Source organism: Aquarana catesbeiana, linkage group LG02 (genome assembly GCF_042186555.1).
Source record: "Aquarana catesbeiana isolate 2022-GZ linkage group LG02, ASM4218655v1, whole genome shotgun sequence".
NCBI classification, from domain to species: domain Eukaryota; kingdom Metazoa; phylum Chordata; class Amphibia; order Anura; family Ranidae; genus Aquarana; species Aquarana catesbeiana.
The window spans coordinates 747,786,559-747,809,200 of record NC_133325.1 but is presented as its reverse complement, the minus strand read 5'-3'; the positions used below and the strand labels follow the sequence as shown (position 1 = coordinate 747,809,200).

At 40.4% G+C, this 22,642-nt stretch overlaps 1 protein-coding gene across 2 annotated transcripts in view; it reads right to left on the bottom strand.

Annotated features, from left to right (window-relative positions):
* Positions 1–7,568: 7,568 nt before the first annotated feature.
* The window catches only part of BACH1 (BTB domain and CNC homolog 1), an 85,539-nt gene continuing 70,465 nt past the window's right edge, over positions 7,569–22,642 (bottom strand). For both annotated transcript variants that reach the window (XM_073617098.1, XM_073617096.1), the window contains exon 5: positions 7,569–20,761. In XM_073617098.1, coding sequence (XP_073473199.1) covers positions 20,336–20,761 — 426 coding nt within the window. In that variant the 3' untranslated portion in view covers positions 7,569–20,335. The remainder of the gene's footprint in view (positions 20,762–22,642) is intronic.

Below are 22,642 nucleotides of genomic sequence, written 5' to 3'. Positions count from 1 at the left end.
CAGAAGTGCTAACCACTTTGCCACCATGCTTTTTTGCTGTTGTGATTTGACTTGCCATTAGAGGGTGACTATGTTGTTCTCCATGGTCCCACTGTAGGAACGTAGCCACCCTCTCTTGCTCACTCCTAAGATGGACTTTGGGATTTGTAGTGTGCATGAGAGCAGTGCACATGTCTGAATCTAACGTGCACTGCTTGTACCAAACACATGAAAGCGAAACTTTGGTGCAACTTTGGATGGGCGCAACTTGGAAATAACTTTGGCTTTGACCAGTGATAATGGACAACTGTTGCACACAAGTTGCATTGTATAACATTCAGGTACGACTTTCAATAAAGCTTCTGAGGGTTAACATTGAAGTCGATGGCCCTCAAGTTGCAGCAAAGTCAGACCAAAGTAGTGCATGAACTTCTTTGAAGTTACTGCAACTTTAAGTTGCACATATATGAATGGGTATCATTGGAAACATGGGGAATGACTTGTCATGCAACTTTGGTGTCCACGTTGCACAAGTGTGAATGGAGCCTAAAAGGAGCAGAAAAACACAATAAGAAACAATTAACCGCTTCCGTCCCGGAAGATTTGGCTGCTGAATGACCAGGCCATTTTTTGCGACTCGGCACTGCGTTGCTTTAACTTACAATTACGCGGTCGTGCGATGTTGTACCCAAACAAAATTGACGTCCTTTTTTCCCCATAAATAGAGCTTTCTTTTGGTGATATTTGATCATCTCTGTGGTTTTTATTTTTTTGCGCTATAAACAAAAAAAGAGCGACAATTTTGAAAAAAAAAAAAACACAATATTTTGTACTTTTTGCTATAATAAATATCCCTATTTTTAAAAAAACAAAACAAATTTTTTCTCAGTTTAGGCCGATATGTATTCTTCTACATATTTTTGGTAATATAAATCGCAATAAGGGTATATTGATTGGTTTGCGCAAAACTTATAGTGTCTACAAAATAGGGGATAGATTTATCATTTTTATTATTATTATTATTTTTTTTACTAGTAATGGAGGCGATCTGCGATTTTTATCATGACTGCAACATTATGGTGGACACATCGGACAATTTTAGGACCATTGGCATTTATACAGCGATCAGTGCTATAAAAATGCATGACATTACTGTAAAAATGTCACTGGCAGTGAAGGGGTTAACATTAGGGGGCGATCAAGGGGTTGTGTTCCCTGCTACGTATTCTAACTGAAAGGGGGATGGGACTTGCTAGGGGAAGAGATAGATCTGTGTTTGTACTTTGTATAAACACACAATCTATCTCTTCTCCCTTCAGAGAACTGGGACCTGTGTGTTTGCACACAGAGATCTCGGTTCTCGCCGTGTCACGAGCGATCGCGGGAGCCCGGCGCATTCGCATCTGCTCCGGGGGCGAGCAGCCCCTAGTGGCCACAAAAAGAAGCGGCGTAACATGACGACGATTCGCACAGCCAAGCCATGTTGCTGCAGTACAACTGCGGCAGCTGGTCGGCAAGCGGTTAAACAGATTACAGGGTCATTACGTAGTGGATATGTATGGATTAATTTTGAAGAACGAGGATATTGTTTATTGTCAGAATGGAACCCTAGACAAGGTAGCAGCAAATACGGTGATATGATCAGGAAAAGTGGTGCAAGACTTCCGCAGACTTAACTTCTTTTTTTTTTTTTTTTTTACTGCGTGCCGCTTAACCACCAGATGAAAAATCCTTTGTGAAAACAATCGCTGACAGCGGTAACGTACTGCCCTCTATAGCATGTCACAATCACAACAGATGTTCCACCAAACGAGAACCAATTACACGGCCAAACAAATGTCCTGCCGGCTCCAAAAACAGCTGCATTATGCGCTGGCGATTTGAACGTAATTAGATTGCTGGGTGGCCGCCAAATGCAGCATTATGAGGAGATTGTGGCTGAATGAAGCCAGTGTGCGTTAATTATTACTGTGGAACGATCATTGTGTTTCAGCAGTTGGACCGCGCGTCCGCAGAAAAGATGAGAAAATGGCTTTGGGAGTTTACTTTATGTGTAGCTGGTCATATCCATGTGCTTGTTTGACGTTACAGGAATCTGAAAGTCTCTTTAATCGGTGTGTTGATGAACAACTAGGGGAAACGTTTGTGCAAAAAAATGTTCTGCATATGGAGATTTGGAACGGAAAAATGGTATGCAGGTTTTTATTACCAATATGTATTAAATATCGACGCTCTGTGGTGTGTAGGAGCAAGATTGCACAAAGGCATGGCTCCCAATTCCTTCACTTTCACTCTTCAACAAATACTTGTAAATGCAATAAGAAGACAGTGATGGGTGTATTTATATAAAAAAAAAATTGTAAAAAATGCAGAGCTATTGATTCTTATGTATCTATAAGTACTTTTGCCTGTCCGAATGAGGACAAAAAATGTTATTAGATTATTTTCTCTCCAGGTTGAAAGTGTAAATAAGGAAAATATTACATTATGGCCACTAGATGGAGCTGATCACAGCAAAAAAAGAATACTTATTTACTTATGATCGTTAGCGTTATCTAGTGCAGTGTTTCTCAGCTCCAGTCCTCAACGGGTCATGTTTTCAGGGTTTTCATTATTTTGCACATGTGATATGATCAGCTTCACTGCCTTAGTAATTACCACAGCTGTTTCATCTGAGGGAAATCCTGAAAACATGACCTGTTAGGGCGCCTTGAGGACTGGAGTTGAGACATTGATCTAGGGCAGTGGTTCTCAACCTCAGTCCTTAAGTACCCTCAACAGGCAATGTTTGCAGGTTTTCCTTTATCTTGCACAGGTACTTTAAATCAGAGTCAATGGCTTTGTGTTTTGGACAGCTATTTTATCTAAGAGAAATTCACAAAACATGGCCTGTTGGGGGAACTTGAGAACAGGGTTGAGAACCACTGATCTAGTGGACACGCAATATCTTCCAGATTTACACATTAGTCCTGGAGAGAAAATAGCCTGAAAACATTTTTACCACATTAACGCAGAACAAATGTTCATGCACATCTTACAGGATGAATAGCCCTGCAAAGTTCTTGTAAGTACACTCCTCAAAGTACAGTATATTGCCAAAAGTATTGGTCCCAGTCTTAGTCTGTAGGGTTCAATATTGAGTTGGCCCACCCTGTGCAGCTATAACAGCTTCAACTCTTCTGGGAAGGCTGTCCACAATGTTCAGGAGTGTGCCTATGGGAATGTTTGACCATTCTTCCAGAAGCGCATTTGTGAGGTCAGGCACTGATGTTGGATGAGAAGGCCTGGCTTGCAATCTCTGCTTTAATTCATCCCAAAGGTGTTCTATCGGGTTGAGGTTAGGACTCCGTGCAGACAAGTCAAGTCCCTCCACCCCAAACTCGCTCATCCAGGTCTTTATGGACCTTGCTTTATGCACTGGTCCAAATCATTTGGTGGAGGGGGGATTATGGTGTGGGGTTGTTTTTAGGGGTTGGGGTTGGGCTTGGCCCCTTAGTTCCAGTGAAGGGAACTCTTAAGGCGTCAGCATAGCAAGACATTTTGGACAATTTCATGCTCCCAACTTTGTGGGAACAGTTTGGGGATGACACCTTCCTGTTCCAACATGACTGCACACCAGTGCACAAAGTAAGGTCCATAAAGACATGGATGAGAGAGTTTGGGGTGGAGGAACTTGACTGGCCTGCACAGAGTCCTGACTTCAACCCGATAGAACACCTTTGGGATGAATTAGAGCGGAGACTGTGAGCCGGGCCTTCTCATCCAACATCAGTACCTGACCTCACAAATGCGCTTCTGGAAGAATAATCAAACATTCCCATAGACACACTCCTAAACCTTGTGGACAGCCTTGCCAGAAGAGTTGAAGCTGTTATAGCTGCAAAGGGTGGGCCAACTCAATATTGAACACTACAGACTAATAGGGCGTACACACGGTCGGACTTTGTTTGGACATTCCGACAACAAAATCCATGGATTTTTTCCGACGGATGTTGGCTCAAACTTGTCTTGCATACACACGGTCACAAAGTTGTCGGAAAATCCGATCGTTCTGAACGCGGTGACGTAAAACACGTACGTCGGGACTATAAACGGGGCAGTAGCCAATAGCTTTCATCTCTTTATTTATTCTGAGCATGTGTGGCACTTTGTCCGTCGGATTTGTGTACACACGATCGAAATTTCCGACAACGGATTTTGTTGTCGGAAAATTTTATATCCTGCTCTCAAACTTTGTGTGTCGGAAAATCCGATGGAAAATGTCCGATGGAGCCCACACACGGTCGGAATTTCCGACAACACGCTCCGATCGGACATTTTCCATCGGAAAATCCGGCCGTGTGTACTGGGCATAAGACTGGGATGTCATTAAAGTTCATGTAAAGGCAGGTGTCCCAATACTTTTGGTAATATATTGTATGTGAACAGAAACAATAGAAAACAATGTTCTTTCATATGTCATGCGAATTGGATGTGGTTCAAAACGCATCCAACTCACATGTGTGTAAACGAAGTCTAAAATGAAGAAATTTAACCAATGAATGCATTCTTTGTGGCCCTCAGGCCGTGACAGGTGTCAGCGCAAAATGAGATCAGTCCCTCCGCCATGGAGGAAAAGTAGGAAGCTTTCATATACGGGAGGCACTTCCACCATCATTGGAATCCGGGAGATGATTGAGGAGAGGGAGAAAGCTGAGGACACGTAGATGTCTCGGTGCCTGTCCCTTTTGTAGGCACATAGAAAACCAACAGGCAAACAGAGAAAGCTAAACAGTACCCTCATTGATACATTGTATATGGTTTACGTAGTATACAAATTGTCATCTGTGATCAAAGCTGAACTTCAGGCAAACAAGGTTGGTGACCTTCTTTTCCACCACATAGTTAATAAGTAATATAGCTTGGTCACCAAACTTCCTCAAGCCTGCTGATGGTGTCATCAGCCTTCCGGTGCTTGACAGCACCGTGCAGGGTTTAGAGCGAGCTTGACAAACACGTATAGGTAGATGGCCTACTGTATGTGTGGTTAGAACCCGACTGCCCAAGTCATGGGGAAGGGGTTCATTTTATTTGTTATTTGTTTTTTAGCTTAGTTTTTGCAGCCTTTCCCCAGTATGTTCACTGGGGTACAGCAGAAGTAAATTAAAAAAGGAAGATATCCCCATCTTGGGTTGATTGTACCCAAGTCGATCCATCCAATTGTTGTATTTTTCATGCGCTAGCAATAATTACTGTGTTCTCCCGGCAGGGACAGCTCCCCGTACCCCTCAGCAGGAGAACACAATGGCTCCATAGAAGGGATTTCCCCATCAACACTGACTGTGTTGATGGGGAAATTGAGTAATTTTTCACATCATCTATGGCCGGCTTTAGATTACTGTGTCCAGTTCTGGAGACCTCACTTACAAAAAACACTGATAAGATAGAACAAGTCTAAAGGCGGGCAACAAAAAAGGTGAAAGGTCTTTTTTCTGCTGTTGTTTATCTGGGTTTCTATGTTTTTGGTAGAATCTATTTCCTACTATGTGCTAAGGAGTTGCAATGATCACTAATTTTATTCATAAAAAGAGCATAGTCACGCATCTAAACCCAATGTTTTAATTTAGCTGGCTGCTGAAGGCATACAGTGAATATAAAAAGTCTACACACCCCTGTTAAAATGTCAGGTTTCTGTGATGTAAAAAAAAAAAAGACAAAGCTAAATCATTTCAGAACTTTTTCCACCCCTTTAATGTGACCTATAAACTGTACAACTCAGTTGAACTAAATGAAATCATTTAGGTGAAGGGAAATAAAAATTATAAAATAAAATAATATGTTTGCATAAGTGTGCACACCCTTAAACAAATATTTTGTTGAAGCACCTTTTGATTTTATTACAGGACTCAGTCTTTTTGGGTATGAGTCTATTATCAGCATGGCACATCTGGACTTGGCAATATTTGCCCAATCTTCTTTGCAAAAACACTTCAAATCTATCAGATTGCGAGGGCATCTCCTGTGCACAGCCCTCTTCAGATCACCCCACCGATTTTCAATGGGATTCAGGTCTGGACTCTGGCTGGGCCATTCCAAAACTTTATTCTTCTGGTGAAGCCATTCCTTTGTTGATTTGGGTGTATGCTTCGGGTCATTGGCATGCTGAAAGATGAAGTTTCTCTTCATATTCAGCTTTCTAGCAGAAGCCTGAAGTTTTTGTGCCAATATTGACTGGTATTTGGAACTGTTCATAAATCCCTCTACCTTGACTAAGGCCTCTGTTCCAGTGGAAGAAAAAACAGCTCGAAAGCATGATGCTGCCACCACCATGCTTCACATTGGGTATGGTGTTATTTTGGTGATGTGCAGTGTTGTTTTTGCTCCAAACATATCTTTTGGAATAATGGACAAAAAGTTCAACCTTGGTTTTAGCAGACCATAACACATTTGCCCACATGCTTTTGGGAGACTTCAGATGTGTTTTTGCAAAACTTAGCCAGGCTTGGATGTTTTGCTTCATAAGAAAAGGCTTCAGTCTTGCCACTCTACCCCATAGCCCAGACATACAGTATAAAGAATACGGAAGATTGTTGTCACATGTACCAACCACACACCTAGTACTTTCCAGATATTCCTGCAGCTCTTTTAATGTTGCTGTAGGCCTCTTGGCAGTCTCCCTGACCAGTTTTCTTCTTGTTTTTTTCAGCAATTTTGGAGGGACGTCCAGTTCTTGGTAGTGTCACTGTTGTGCCATATTTTCTCCACTTGATGATGACTGTCTTCACTGTGTTCCATGGTATATCTAATGCCTTGGAAATTCTTTTGTACCCTTCTCCTGACTGATACCTATTAACAATGAGATCCCTCTGATGCTTTGGAAGCTCTCTGCGGACCATGGCTTTTGCTGTAGGATGGGACTAAGAAAATGTCAGGAAAGACCTACTAGAACAGTTGAACTTTATTTGGGGTTAATAAGAGAAACTTTAAATGATGGCAGCTGTGTACTGACTCCTATTTAACATGAGTTTCAATGTGATTGCTTAATTCTGAACACAGATACATCCCTAATTATAAGAGGGTGTGCACACTTATGCAACCACATTATTTTAGTTTTTTTATTTTTACTTTCCCCCTTCTCTAAAAGATTTCAGTTTGTTTTTCAATTGAGTTGTACAGTTTATAGGTCACATTAAAGGTGGAAAAAGTTCTGAAATGATTTATCTTTGGCTCTTTTTTTTTTTTTTACATCACAAAAACCTGACATTTCAAACAGGGGTGTGTAGACTTTTTGTATCCACTGTAAGTAAACAATCAACTAGCAAATTTATATAATGTGATGACCAACTTATGTCCCATCAATTTATTCGGGCAGACCCTGGCACTACACAGTTGTTGGTAGATCTAATAGAAATCGTGTAATCAGATGGTAACATTTGTGGAGAGCTAAAACCCCTCTGCCTCACAAATAGGACAGAAGTATATGAACGGGTAATCCTGTCTGGAGAAACAAAAATCAACAACCGGCCTATTGCTGGGTGCAGAACTGGCACTTTCCTGTCTCTGCCTACTTACAGTAAAGTTTAAAAAAAAAAAAAAAAAGAGACAAAAGATTTGGCATTATTCATTACAATACTGAAACTTTATTGTCTTCACATAAGTATTAAAATTACATAGCATTGCTTTATCTTGCAGTGTCGTTTGATTATCAAAAGACAGAATTATTGAAACCACAAACACATGACATTACAAATGGTTATTAAACATCAGCTTAGATATGTACTATGGAGCAGGACACAAGGCTTGTCCTTTGTTAAAAAGAAAATAAGTTACAACACTGAGGATTAATTCAATGGAATTGCTGTTGGAATCCATGGTTTGCATAATGGAAAGTCCATGAAGCGCTCTTTACTGGCTTACCACCCAGCTCCCTTATAAAATAAAAAGGGACAGAAGCTTTAAAATATTGCTGTAGAACTGCCCCAGAGTCCTATGGTGGTAGGTGCCTCTGGCTTGTTCCCCCTCTTGTTCTGCTGTTAGTGAAGCTGTCCATCACAGTATTGGGCCAATAGTGGGATGAAAGAGGGGGCGGGCCAGAGGAAAGTCCCCCGGTATCTCAGGAGCAGAAAGACCTGGGAGGAGCCTACATCATGCATCTGCAGGGCTCCATGTGCAGTGCGGTACCAATGGCACCTCAACACAGTAGCTTTCAATGACCCACAATGCTATGCTGTCTTAACAAAAAGGTGCGTGTCCATTGAGGTGCTTGGCAGCCCATTCATAATGCATTAACGCACTGTAGTGGGTCATACAGGAGTACCTGGGCCCTACGACAGACAAGTAGGCATGATAGCTGAGGGAATCTTTTATTGACTAGAGTTCTGCTTTAAAAAAAAAAAATAATCCAAGAGTCATGTGCAAAAACCATTGCAACCACGTACAATTTATATCCCCAAATTACGTCATCATGTGGCCAGTTTTCAAAGATCATATCTATATTCCATCACCATCTGCAATTCCACCAAGCTGATCCATCAAGGTGCAACCCTGAGCCCTATGTCATTGTCAGGATACTATAAGATACATTTAGGTTATTAATATAAAAAAAATAAAATAAAAGTAATTCGTAGGTTATTAAATACATCACACCATAAGCCTATTGTGTACCATTATCCCTGAAAATAGCCATAATTTACAGCTATGGCAGGCGTATAATATTCAGTATGATCAACAATAAACATGGATTACTTGCTAGATAAGACTGTAGTTCAGAGTGGCTTTGTGCCCAAAGAAATACAATGGATTGTCATGGATGTCATAATAAGGAGCATAGAGGCGAAGGAACCGGATGAATTGCCCCAGGCAGAACTTCTGACTGCTCTTTCATTTTAAGGATGAATACATCAATCTTAATAAGCCAGCTATAAACATTGCTAAAAGTACAGGTTATTTTATTGTACAGAACTTGTATTTGAAAATGTGTTTACACCCGCTTTCAAAGTAAAGTGCAACCCAGTGTTTTAGGCTAAAGATACACCCGTAAATAAAAGATGGAAGCTGAATGATCTGACCCGTTCTAGATTTAACTGGAAGACTGATATACAGCCTCTGGGCAACTGATCTCCAGAGGAGAATCCACTGGCCTGGCCTGACATTAGGTCTGCATGGTGCATTCGTTTTATTTTTTATTTTTTTTTACCAGAAGTCAGGTCTTTGGGTGTTCTTTATCTGTAAGCACCTTTATCCTTTAGCAAAGACTTCCTGCTGGGCTTTTACCATTCTCAGGAAGAGGTTTGTGGGAAATCTTCCCAAAAAGGAAGCTTGATTTATATTGCAATTTAGAACTCTGCTATACTGGCAAATGTTTGGTTTTAACTACTTGCAACAACTGACGCACCGCACATTAAAAAGGAAAGGCAAAAATAAAATGCCGCCCTTTCGTTTTGTATTCATGAAATAAGGTCAATACATTAATTTTAATACAGCTAGCATAATTATTTAAAATTAGAATTTAAATTGCCCCCCCCCACAATCCTCTGCAAAGCAAGGGTGAAAGTGGGAAGGCCAGCACAGCGAGTCAACTGGGGCTTCACTGCTTTTCTCAGTGCTATCCAATTTAAAGCGGAACTTCAGTCATTTTTTTTTTCATCTTTCGATCTATTAAATCTTCTGTCCTTGTCGTTTTAACTTTGGATAGTAAAACATTTTTTTCTGCCAGTAAATACCATCTACAGCCCACTTCCTGTTTGTCTGGTCATTAGCCTAGGCTTATGACATCATGCACAACTCTCTCGCTTTCACTCTCGAGTTTGCCAGGAAGGGAGGGGGGATGAGTCATAAGAGGGCCAATTAGAGCTGCAGAGCTGGAGGTGTGTGTTTGTGTAAATCCAAGAAGTGAACAGGCAGCAGCTTCCGCCGCCCACAGTTAAAATGGTTGCAGCCAGACTCAGTGGAGGGAGGTTTCTGCAGCATATTTGGAAAGTAGAGAATCACAGTATATATTAAATAATACGCAAAGTGGTTGGAGGGAAGCTTCAGAATGGCAAAGATGTTTTTATTACAAATTATGTGAGCAGACTGCAGTTCCTCTTTAAGCTGGCCATACACTGAGTGAATTTCATCAGGTTCTTCATGAACTGGTCAAAATTCGCTTTGAGGGTGGCCCTTCAAATGAAAAATGTAAGGAGCCAGGTGGAAATTTGTCAGACGAGCACCAGCTTCATCAAATCAGATACAGCTGTTGTTGGGGTATTCTGCCATCCTCGGGTCCTGGCAGTCAGAATACAATAGCCACAGTGGGAGATTCATCCATTTGCACCATAAAACATGGATGGCGGAATCCGTTTGTTTCCTCCATCTGTTTCTATGCCCAGATTTACATTGACTGGGAACTCGGACTAGGAAGAAATAGAACACGGCCAACCACATCAGTGTGCTCTCCAAGAAGCAGAAAAAGATGTGCATATATGGTGGAAGGAGCGCACCAGACCACGTCTGGCACTCTTTCCATCTATGCACGTTATCTTCTGGTAACTTGCTGGAGTACCCATGGGAGGGTAGACTTTTCTGTTATGAGAAGCCTAACCTGAGCCAGTGGGATCTTCAAATGTTTTGTTTGCCCTCTCACTACCTTGTTTAAACTCACATCAACGTCCTAGCACTTATTGGTTTCCCCTTTTTCCTTTGGACTCTCCAAGTAAGCAGACTGGGGTTGGGAAACTATCTAAGCAATACTATGTAGTCACATTAAGAAATAGTAAGGTCAACCACCCAGCTATGCCATGTCTGAAGAGAATGTCAGATATATATTCAAATTAGAAAGCAATTATTTTTTGGCAGAGCAGCACCATCAAGAACTGACCGTATAGCGAAGTCCTTACATTTACTGACCCTTTAACTGAATTCTGAAAACAAGGTGTGCATTAGTATATTGATCCGACATTGTAAGCGACTGATGTTGATTTATGAGGAATGAACTTCAACCCAGAGTCTGAAGGTTTTTCCAGTGTTTCGGTTACATCACCAAGGTTATCTACCAGTCTGGGTAAACCCAGCCAGTTCATTTGCCTCTACTACTGACTACACCACGACAACCAGTTAAAAAAAAAAAAAGTTTAAAATGTATACAAACATAAATGAATAAGAACAAAAATAAGTCTCCCAAATGTTGCACTTATAATGACTCCGCATACATATTAAAATTACAAAAGTTGCATAATATCGGCTGCTGAACAAGCACCTACCTTAAACTATACAAATAAATTTAATAAAATCAGATACTGTTTTCATCAGAAGAACAAATGTTGCACCCTGAAATCATCTGGAAAAGAGGTAGTGTATGTATACGAGTTTTTTTTTTTTCCCATTCTCTTTTTTTTTTTTTTAAATTGAGAATGTCTGAATCCAAGTTTCTCATACCAAAGACTCAAAAATTAAAATACACAAAATAGTGACATTAAAGAAATAAGCATAACTGATAAGGCAAAGCGCAACATGCAAAGTGACATGACCCAGAGCAACCAATCAGAATGTATGTTAAACTGAGCAGCAGAAAAGTGATATCTGATTGTCTGCTCTTGGCTATGGCACTTTAGTACATATGAATGCTCTTTGCTCTGGATTAATAAAGACAGTCAGAAAATGGTAATCTCGGTATACTGTACTTGGTAGTGTAGATGTTTAAAGGGTTCCTGTTACCTGGGCAAGACAGAAGCAGCCATTTAGTGGGTTAGACTGTATGTGGCTGTGTACCATAGGTGTATTAAAATGCCTTTGTTCTTAAATGGTACTGAAAGCCCAACACAGACTATCCACAGGAGAATATTGGCTCCCATGACTGGGGCCAGTAAAAGCTCTTCCTGGTATATCATGTTTAAAAGGTCCTCTCACTAGACCGAAAGTTAGAGCGTCTTCACAGCACAACCTAGTCTAGAGTCACACACACACACTACTTGTACCAGCACAAGTGTAGACAGTCCACCCCATTTCCATTCTATGATGCTTTTTGCTGCTTGCTGGCACTTAGTCATAGAATCGTAGTTGGTTTAGTCATAGTTGGCTCCGCAACTAAGCCCCACGAGGTGCGAAACACATCAGGGGGCAGCTAGGCGAGTGTCTGTATATGTGCTTGAACCAGTGTGTGGCTCCAGAATACGTAATCGCAATGTATGGAAGCAAGGAACTAGATTGTTTTAAGAAGCCACATAATGAGCTTCAGTTAATAGTATAAACTACAAAGATAACTTGTTTCACACAGCAACAGGAGCCCTTTAAAGTCTACAGTTCGCTTTTCTGTACTGTGATTGAGAAGCTGCATTACCCACTATCAAAACTACTACTACTACTACTACAAAAGTTAAAGGCCTCGCCCAACCAACAGTCATCCATTAAGCCTGCATAACGCAACAACAAGCCAAGAGGGAGAGTGGACCCCCTTGTTTAGACCACAGCATGCATGCAGTCCTTGGAACCTAAGCACAGACATCTTGCCACCAGAATCCCTAAGGCCTTGTACATACGGCTTTAGCTCTTGCAGCTTTGTTGAAGCCTCTAGTATGAGGATTTTAAACTTCAGGCCTCAGCTTGCTTTCAACAAGCGTCAAGTAGTGCTGAAGCCTACTGAAACATGCTAAATAGTACAGCCAGCATTCCTATTAAGATCTATGTTTAACCTTCCTAAACCAGAGCTGAAGAGTGCTTTGAGGACTTCAAAACAAAGGTGCATAAAGCAGGTTGAATGCTTTGCAAATGATTTTTGTAAAGTGCTGTAGACACTGGCCTTATACAAGCTGAAGTCCATATGTACAAGGTATTGGAGACATAGGAAACTGGTCAGAAGGTTAACTTGACCCAAGAACAAAAAATAAAATATTGCAGCTTACCAGTCCTTAAAATGTGGTGGCTACATTAGCTTTCCTTATGGGGCTAAGAACATTTTTAGCAAATAGAGAAAATAACTTGAATTTGCCAGAAATGCTGCACCTGTCACTTCCTGTAAGCGGAACAGAAAGTACAAACAGCCTTGCTTATGTAAACTACAATCCCATCAGCCCCAATGTAATAGACACACACACAAAAGGCAGACATGTTTGAAGTTGAGCCTGTGGGGTTTATTTACTAAAGCTGGAGAGTGCAAAATCAGGCTAATTTCTGCATAGAATCCAATCAGCTTCTAACCTCAGCTTGTCAATTAAGCGTTGGCAAAAAAAAAAACTGAAAGCTGATTGGTTTCAATGCAGAAGTAAGCCTGATTTTGCACTCTCCAGATTTACTAAATAAACCCCTGGGTGACAATTATAGCTCACTCCACTAGAAATGCCAATTCTTTAATGAAGTATCAAAAGTTCAAAATAAGAGACATCACAGTGGAAGAGCACTTACAGGTAGGAGGGTTGACAGGTTTCAAGCACAGCAGTGCTTATGATTAAGTGCTGCTGTGTGTGAAACCCGTCATAACTCCTACCCATATGTGCTCTTGCTCTGTGATTTTTTTTTTACTTTGAACTTTCGATACTCCAATAAAGAATTGGCATTTTGCCATCCTAATGTAGCCTCCACAAGCTGCAAAATATAAAAATTTTTGTTTTTGGGGGTAGATGCACTTTATTTTTCTAGCATCTACAAAACACTGAAATAACATATTTAGATATGACTGACCCTTTAAATTACATTGGGGATTACTAAAAATAAAAACCATGGAGTGATACATGGATCACAATTTGTTACAGTAACATATATACTACCTCCTCATCCCAGTTATTTATTTAGGCATATGATAGCAAGATGGTCAAAATGCGACAAACAGAATTTACATAAGCGTGCATTCAGTGGAGTCGTCAATTTTACATTTATCATTTTTAATCTAGCTATAACCCCATAAAGATTGTTCCCCGATATCCAAGGCAAGTGAAAAATGTATTATATACAGCGTCAAGGAAAGGGTTACATCTTCTGTAGAGACATATGTCCAGTTTTGAGGTAGGAAGTTTTTAAATTTCCCTAAATTAAATGTTAATCACATTTTTTTAATATACATACACATGCTGTTATTTTTTTATGGGTTGTTGTTTTTTTTCAGGGATTTTGCTTTTATAATAAAAAAAAACCTTTACATTTAACATGTTCAACTTAAATCAATACATATATATTATATATTTTCCACTATAATTTTTTGTTTGTGTATAAGCTGAACAAGAGGTATATAAAAACAAGCACATTAGATCATGCCCACATTGAATAAGCAGAAAAAAATTTTTTTTTGATTTTAGCCAATATCTAAATAAAAAAATCGCCATTTAGAAAAGCTGAATGCTTATCTCCAGCTAAAGTGATATTTACACAATAAAATAGGCAGGGATATATATATATCTATATATAGATATATATATGTATATATATATATATAATTTTTTAATAATTCGAATTATCTATTTATGACATGCAAGAAAAAAAAAAACTATTGTGCTTTGCAGTGTGTAAAAAAATAAAAATAAAATAAAAAACATAACATAAGAGGGAAGTATACTTTAGAGTCAAAGGACATATCCACTATACAGGAGTGAGGAGTATATGCTGTACAAATATTTTACTTGCGTATAATACGACCAATTCACCCAGGTTTTAAATAAAATTCTGGGTGTTGCTAAGTGCTTATAAAGTTGCCTTTAAATATACACCCCACCCCTCACTATTGGCCAGTTAGCCTGCTAGGCAAAGGGATAGGCCAAGGGAAAGGGATAGGTTGTAATCGGTGAAGGTATTTTACCTTAATGAATTCCATGCGTGAAGATAAAAAAAACCTTCAGTGTGCAGCTCCCTCTATGCAGGCCCCCCTAATACCTTCCCGAGCTTGATCGCAATCCAGAGATGTGCACGAGAGCAGCTGAACAAGAAAAATGTAAGAAGTTGTCAAGGATTAAGGAAACTCCCAAAACAAAAGTGAACAGTCACTGTACGGCCAACAATTCTCCACGAGATCCCTTCGATTTTTCAGTCAATTTTTACTATGTCAGGTGGTACCAACAGGGCATTCCATGGCTTGAAACTTGGCCAATTCGGGTGCTGACCATAGGAGATTGTCGGCGGACCAGATGGTCCCTGGAGTCTCTATGATCAGTCGAAGACCGGGCGCGATGTTATGTTGTCACGCCCGGCCTCTGCATTCGAAAAAATGGCGCCGCCTCGGCTGGGAAGCTGAGATAATTTTATTTTTTTTATTTCAGGCTTCCCAGCTTAGAGGTGAGATGTGGGGACTTACTGACCGCAGATTTCGCTGTGAAGTGGACCTGTCATGCTTATTCCTATTACAAGGGATGTTTACATTCCTTGTAATAGGAATAAAAGTGATTAAAAAAAAATGTAAAAAAAAGTGTCAACTAGAATAATAAAAGTAAAACTAACAATAATAATAAAAAAAAAGTAAAGTGCCCCTGTCCCCATGTGCTTACACACAGAAGCGAACGCATATGCAAGTCGGGCCCACATATGTAAATGGTGTTTAAATCACACATGTGAGGTATTGCTGCGAACGTTAGAGCAAGAGCAATAATTCTAGCACAAGACCTCCTCTGTAACTCAAAACACGTAACCAGTAAAAAAAAAAATTAAAGCGTCGCCTATGGGGATTTTTAAGTACCGAAGTTTGGCGCCATTCCACGCGCGTGTGCAATTTTGAAGCGTGACATGTTAGGTATCTATTTACTTGGTGTAACATCATTTTTCACATTATGCAATATTTGATGTTTTTTTTTTTTTTTTTTTAAACCTGTTTGGAAAATTGCTGCTCAAAAACCGTGCGAGATAAAAAGTTGCAAAGACTGCCATTTTATTCTCTAGGGTCTCTTCTTAAAAAACAGATGTTTTGGGGTTCCATGTAATTTTCTAGCAAAAAAATTATGTTTTTACATGTAGGAGAGAAATGTCAGAATTGGCCTGGCAGGCAAGTGGTTAAAAACTGCTTCCTACAATTCCAGCAACTGCTGTCTGAAAGCTCCTTCATATATTGTCAGCCCACAGGACATCAGCAACCCGAAGGGTAAAGCCGCTGAAGTGCAAGTCAAACTTCCTAGGATTCCAAGAGCATAAAGGAGGCGTGAAGGTCAGCAATAAGTGCACACATCATTCACCCCACTTATATCTGTTTAAAGAACATCTCCTTTACAAAATGTAAATATATAAACTAGGAGTATTTTTTAATGGCTGTAGTGCAGATAAAACTAAATGGACAAGTGACGCCGACGTCAGCTTATGCCTAGATATTGCATTTTTTTTTTCTAATCTTGTGTTTTAATTGGAAGCACCAAAATATCCCCAAATGACAGAAGATACAAGAATCACCACCACTTGGTATGGTTTAAGACACACAGTGTAAAACAATTCAAGGTAACTTGATGATCAATGTGTCCGATATTGAGCATGAGAAATAACATTCATTATGAGAAAAAAAAAAAAAAACTATAACAGGATAAATCCCTATTTTCTACAAGCTGTTGTGTAACTTTTTCCAGCACATTTATACTTGCTGGGATAGTCCTGTTTATGTAGGGAGTTCTAAATAATAAAAAGAAAAAAAAAAAAAGGTGGGCACAGAGTACTTTGTGTTGGATCTCAGGACGAGGAAATCAAGTATCTGTATTCACAATAAAAGATATGAAAACAAATCCAAATAAAAAGGATATAAACTCCCCAGTATATTAATTGCCAATGGTACTCGAAGCAAATAAGTACATAGGCATGGGTCAGCTGAACAAGACACATGATATGATATGATATGCTATAAATTACAAATCCTAAGATTAACTCATTGAAGATAGTGTATCTGCCCCCTATGTGGTCATAACAAAGGTAATATTGTCCCTTTCAATTATCAGTTTATTCTACTATTGGGGAGGGGGGGGACACCATCCATTGGCTTTGTAAATGTTGGCGGCAGTTTGATGGCCAGTTAAACTGGCCATACATGGATCAAATTGTAGCTGGTTCAGCAGGGATTGGCCGAATGTCAATCCATGTATGGGCAAGCCGATTGTACCAGGTTGATCAAATTGATCAACTTGGGTACAATCAGCATGTCGGATTTTTCTATATAGGATTACGGGCAGCAGCTATAGCTGCTAGCAGTAACCATTGCATTCGGCCATCCAGGAATACTCCCTGCGCCCCCTGCTGGCAGAATACAATAGCGCAGCAGGAGGCATCCCCCCCCATCAACACTGTGTCGATGAGGGAATCAAACGATTTTCTTTCCTTCCACCCATGATGGAAGGAAAGAAAATCGTATCATCTATGGCCACCTTTAGAAACAATCTCTGAAAGCAATAAGAAACCAAAATGGGATTCAAGTTATCAGGCAGTGTGGAAAAAAAATACCCACTTTGGGTATTGAAATGAAAGCAGAAATAAACTGTAAAAAAAAAAAAAAATTGCAAATGCAAATTTCTTTGTTGCAAAAGTGACATGATATGAGACACGTGGTATATCTTCTGCAATACAACAAACGTATTTGCCTGTTCGCAATCTTCTTTTAAATGTACAAAAAGCTGGGCATGCACAGCTAAGTATACGTTCACAGCACACCTTGGTGCTGGAATAAATGAACTCCCGTGCACACGAGTGGGGCATTGCATCAAGATAGCTGAAGATCCCAAATTTGAAATAAAACCAGACGATGATGACAGCACTGCCGAGGGACAGCTGAATGGAGTATCACTTTAATTTGAAAACAAACCCCACCAATCCTAGAGCACATTATTTTAGGATATAGGTTTTCTTGCCGGTCAGCATAGACTGTGACCCTGCTGAATTAATGCTATTAGCGATTTTTATCAGTGGGTTTCAGATAATACAGTTTAGTTCTAAACTATAAAAGTACTTACAACACTACCCATCAAGCGTTTGTAGTGAATCGCAATGGTTTTTAAGAGTGAAAAAAAATAAAAAGTATAGTAAGCAAACCAATCAGAAGGCAGCCCCACATGGGTTACTGCTCACCGCTGCTCTTTGTGTACTGTAATTAAAGGATACCTGTCAGAACACAGTCATAGAATCATTCCTATATTTGTTTTTAAAAGTGCATGCTCCGGGACTGTCATCTTTGCTTTCCAACTTAATGAGTCACAGACCAATAACAAGTATACAGGCTGGGAGAATCAACTACAGAGAGTGAATACGTATTACCGGATCGCTGATTCACTAAGCAGTAAATCAAGGATGAGGATGACAGGCTTAGTCAATGTCAGTTCCCACGTTTTTATCCTGGCAGGATCCGGATGGGTTAGTATAAGAGAAGCAAAGCATTGTTTAATGCTCCAATACCTAATACAGGTTGTACAAGCTGCTTAGATATGTCGGTCTGGCAATGCAAAATTAGCCAGCGTAGAATTGTTGAACTTCCACACTGATTATCGCTGGTGAAAGATTGCAGCTTAAACCTATTGCTGGTTTGGGCCGCAAGCACACCATCTATAGGGTAAAGTAAGTTTTCACCGGCAAAAAAAATCCCCCCATCTAGCATGACCCTTAAATGGTTAGTCCACCCAAAAATGATATTTTGGTCTTAAGTGGGGTATGGTGGGCAGATCCACCTCTTAGTGTTTCTTATCTCTTGAGAACTCTAAAATGAAAGGCTACCTTCTGTCATTCCGCCTGCTGCCGAGACCTAAGAACTAATGCACACAGAGTTCCCTAGAGACATAAGAGCCCATAAAGTGTCAGCAACAAAAAACAACATCAAATATCAGCGCTGAGTGGACTGCGCCTTTTATGAATCACCCTAGTTCAAATGTAAGCCAAGTACATGAGTCATCGTGTAATACTAAATATTTCCAGGAAATACAAGTTGCAATATATAGCCTTATATTGTAGACCGAATAAAAAAGACAAAAAAAAAAAAAAGAAAACCTTCATCCTAAGTTATTCATTTAGTTACAGGGGAAAGATAATGCGCATATCTTGTGTGTAAAAAAATCAGCGTACCGTAGAACCCCTATAAGGTGTGAAGATCCAACATACCAGGTGTTTCCAGGTATTTGCTGCAAACACTTTCCACTCGTCAGAAACCTTTGTGAACCCCATTTAATATAGAAGTATAAACTATTGTTTTAGTTTTGTAGCAAACTACCTTTGGTACTTTATATGAGCAAATGTTTGAAGACAATCTGAGTTCAGGGGTTTGGAGTGAAGGCAAACAACAGATAAGCAACGCTTGTCCGGATTACCAGAGGAGGTAAGATCTCAGTGTGCAATCTGTGGGTGTCTGCCATACACTCCAAACAATAGAAACAGCAAAAGGTAGGCAGTCGGCAACCTGAGACATCCATATACAAAAACTCCTTTATTTGCTACAGGGTGACTACATAGAGAAAAAACTAACATGTTTCGGCCCGAAGCCTTAGTCATAGCTATGACTAAGGCTTTGGGTCAAAATGTGTAAGCTTTTCTCTAATCACCCTGTAGAAAAAAAAGGAATTTTACTATATGGATGCCTCGAGTTGCCGGCTGCCTACCTTTGCCGTTTCCAGTGAAGGGTATGGTTAATGCTGCAGCATACAAAGACATTTTAGATAACAGTGAGCTTCTGTCCTTGTGACTGCCCTCATCTGTTCCAGCATAACTATGCACCTGAGCATAAAGCCAGCTCCAAAAAGACATGGTTTGATGAGTTTGGTGTGGAGGAACTCAAGTGGCCTGCACAGAGCTCTGACCTCAACCCTTGTAAACATTGGAGTTATTCTGGAACAACTGCGAGACATATCGTCTCATCCAACACAGACGCACTCTGAAATCTTGTGATTAAGCCTTCTCAGAGAGGCGAGACTGTTAAAGCTAAAAATGGATTGGGGGGGGGACCCCATATTAATGCCCATGATTCTGGAAATGGGGATCCAACATGCTCACATAAGTGTGAAGCTCAGGTGTCCACAAACTTTGGGCCATATAATGCATTAAGGTTAAAACCTCTGTTTTTATCTCTTTCCCATTACTATCCCAAGTGACAACAGAACAAAGAGTAAAAGTAAATCTACCAAACATAAAGCAGTAAAAATATGCCAGAGGGTCTAAGCCTTCACGCTGAAAAACCTAAACATTTGGCTGGAGGTCGACTTTAACATCTGGGCAGTAAGAGAAGCAGAAATGGGCAGGGGGAGGATCAACATTCTGAATCTGCACAATGGTGTGGCAAAGGCAAGCAACATTTTACACACCGCCTGTCCCATCGCACTCCTCTAATTATAATGCTTTAAGGATCATCTGTTACCTCAAAAATTTTGAATTTTTAAATGCTACTTAAAAAAAAAAAAAAAAAAACTCTTGTTAAAGAAGATACAAAAATAAAATATTGCTTTTTTTTTTTTAATAAACAGCTGTCCCCTCAGGGTCAGGGCTAGTTTTGTTCATCAGTAGTGCATTTAGCAGTCATCTGTTGGCAAAAATCAGCAATGCCCCCTGCTGTGGCAGACTGCCTTGGTAAAGCGGTTGCAGGTGGTTTGATTGCCATGGGAGCGGCATTTTGCAGAACACTGTTACCCTCCTCTGCTGTGTGCCGGGAAGCCTCTCCAGTATTTAGTAACCCTCCAGCGAACTCCTGCAACATGGCTTCACACTGAAGCAACATCTTGCCCTTTTCTGGCACCAGGAAGGACAGTGGGCACTCGGAGCTGGAATATTTTGCCAGGATGTGGATCTGCTCGCGGCTCAGGGCAGCCTCGTGGCACACTTGCTGGCAGAGTCCGGTGAGGTTTTGTTTGGTTTCTCCCAACGTGGATAAAATTTGGTCCCTCTCCTTGAGCAAATGTTCCTTTTCATTTTGCTGTTAAAGGAAAAACAAAAAACATGAATTTTAAATTAGCTCTTATGCAAATGTTTAGGCAAGCTTGCTAAAATTTCAGGTTTTGTTTCTCTTCTATAAAAAAGCTACCACAAACTGAGCAGGGAACTTTATGTAATCTTGTGACTTCTTAATGCCTCATTATTAGTTTGTGTAAATATAAAGTCCAATCATGAAATGATTAATCATAGAATACGCTTGCCCTCCGGGACTTCTTCCAATTCTATACAAGATAAAAAGTCTTCTGTGTGTAGCAGCCTCCCCAGCACCCCAATATTACTTAACTGAGCTCCATCTGTCTCCAGTGATGTCAATGAGTGTCTTAGCCTTCTGGGACGCTCATCCTGATTGGCTGAGACAGCAGCGGCGCCATTGGCTCCTGCGGCTGTCAATCAAAGTCAGTTAGCCAATCAGGGGAGAGAGGGGGCGAGGTTGGGTCGGGGCTCCGTGTCTGAATGGACACAGGGGGCTGTGACTTGGCTCGGGTGCCCCCATAGCAAGCTGCTTGCTGTGGGGGCACCCAACAGGAGGGAGGGGCCAGGATCACAGAAGTGGAACCCAGGAAGAGGAGGATCCGGGCTGCTCTGTGCAAAACCAATTGCACACAGCAGGTAAGTATAACATGCTTGCTAATTGTTTTTTTTTTAAAACAAGATTTTTGAATTTTAAAGCAAAAAAAACACAATACATAACCCAATTTTTTTACTAAAATATAAATGATGTTGCGCCAAGTAAATAGATATCAAACATGTCACGCTTTAAAATTGCCCACGTGCAACGGCAACAAATGACGATAAATTTTACTATCCAAAGGCTTTAAAGGTTACCACTTTAGATTTACAGAGGAGATCTAGTGCTAAAATTACTGCCCATGGTCTGACATTTGCGGTGATCCCTCGCATGGGATGATCGCTGTTTGAGTGCATAAGGGATCGTGTGGTCCCCTGTGTGCAAGTACAGGGGCGCGTGGGCACTTTTCTTTTTCTTTTTATTTATTTTTACACTGTTGCTTCACATTTTTATTTTTCAGCACTTATTGCTGTCACAAGGAATGTAAATATCTTTGTGACAGAAATAGGCATGCTTTATAGAGAGATCTCCATAATACAACCCCAAATCCTTCCTCTGCACTTAAAAGCATTAAAGATCAGTGTACTGAATGCTTTAAAATTTTTAAAAATGGCGCCATTGACATCCAGGTAAATTGGCAGTGATGTCATGTCATTGCTTCCGAGTTACTATAGTGAACAGCTGATCAAAGCTGACTTTGTTTGGCTGTTTGGTAGGCCAGCCAGCGGACGTGTCGGCTGGTCACTTGGGTTTCCCGGGTATGACCATCGAAAGTACAGCGACGTACGGGTACGTTGCTGGATGGAAAGTGGTTAACAACTGTACTTTTATTTTTCTCTATCAGCTCATCCCCCTAGTTATTACCTTTTGTAGCTCTTGACCCTCCCTCTTAGATTGTAAGCTATAATGAGCAGGGCCCTCTGATTTCTTTTGTAATAAATTGTATTGTAAAGTCTCTCCTTATGTAGCAAAGTGTAAACTGTGGGTGCTATGTAAATCCTGTATAATAATAAATCACGAGAATTAAAAAACAAAATAAAAAAACACCTCATGGAAAGGGCAATGGCTACATTTAAAAAAAAAGGGGGGGGGGGGCGGCAAGGTGATAGGGGGTGGCCCACAGCGTGATCACACCGCCCTTGCATAATAGCACGCCATAGATTATGGGAATTTCAATCCCTCGGTCATCTGTGGGTGGATGTCTGGAAACTCACTCCAAGGACCTATGGCTTTGTATTAGAAAAAAAATATATAGGCTGCCATTGCAGAATCTTTGGAAAATGCCATTTGCAT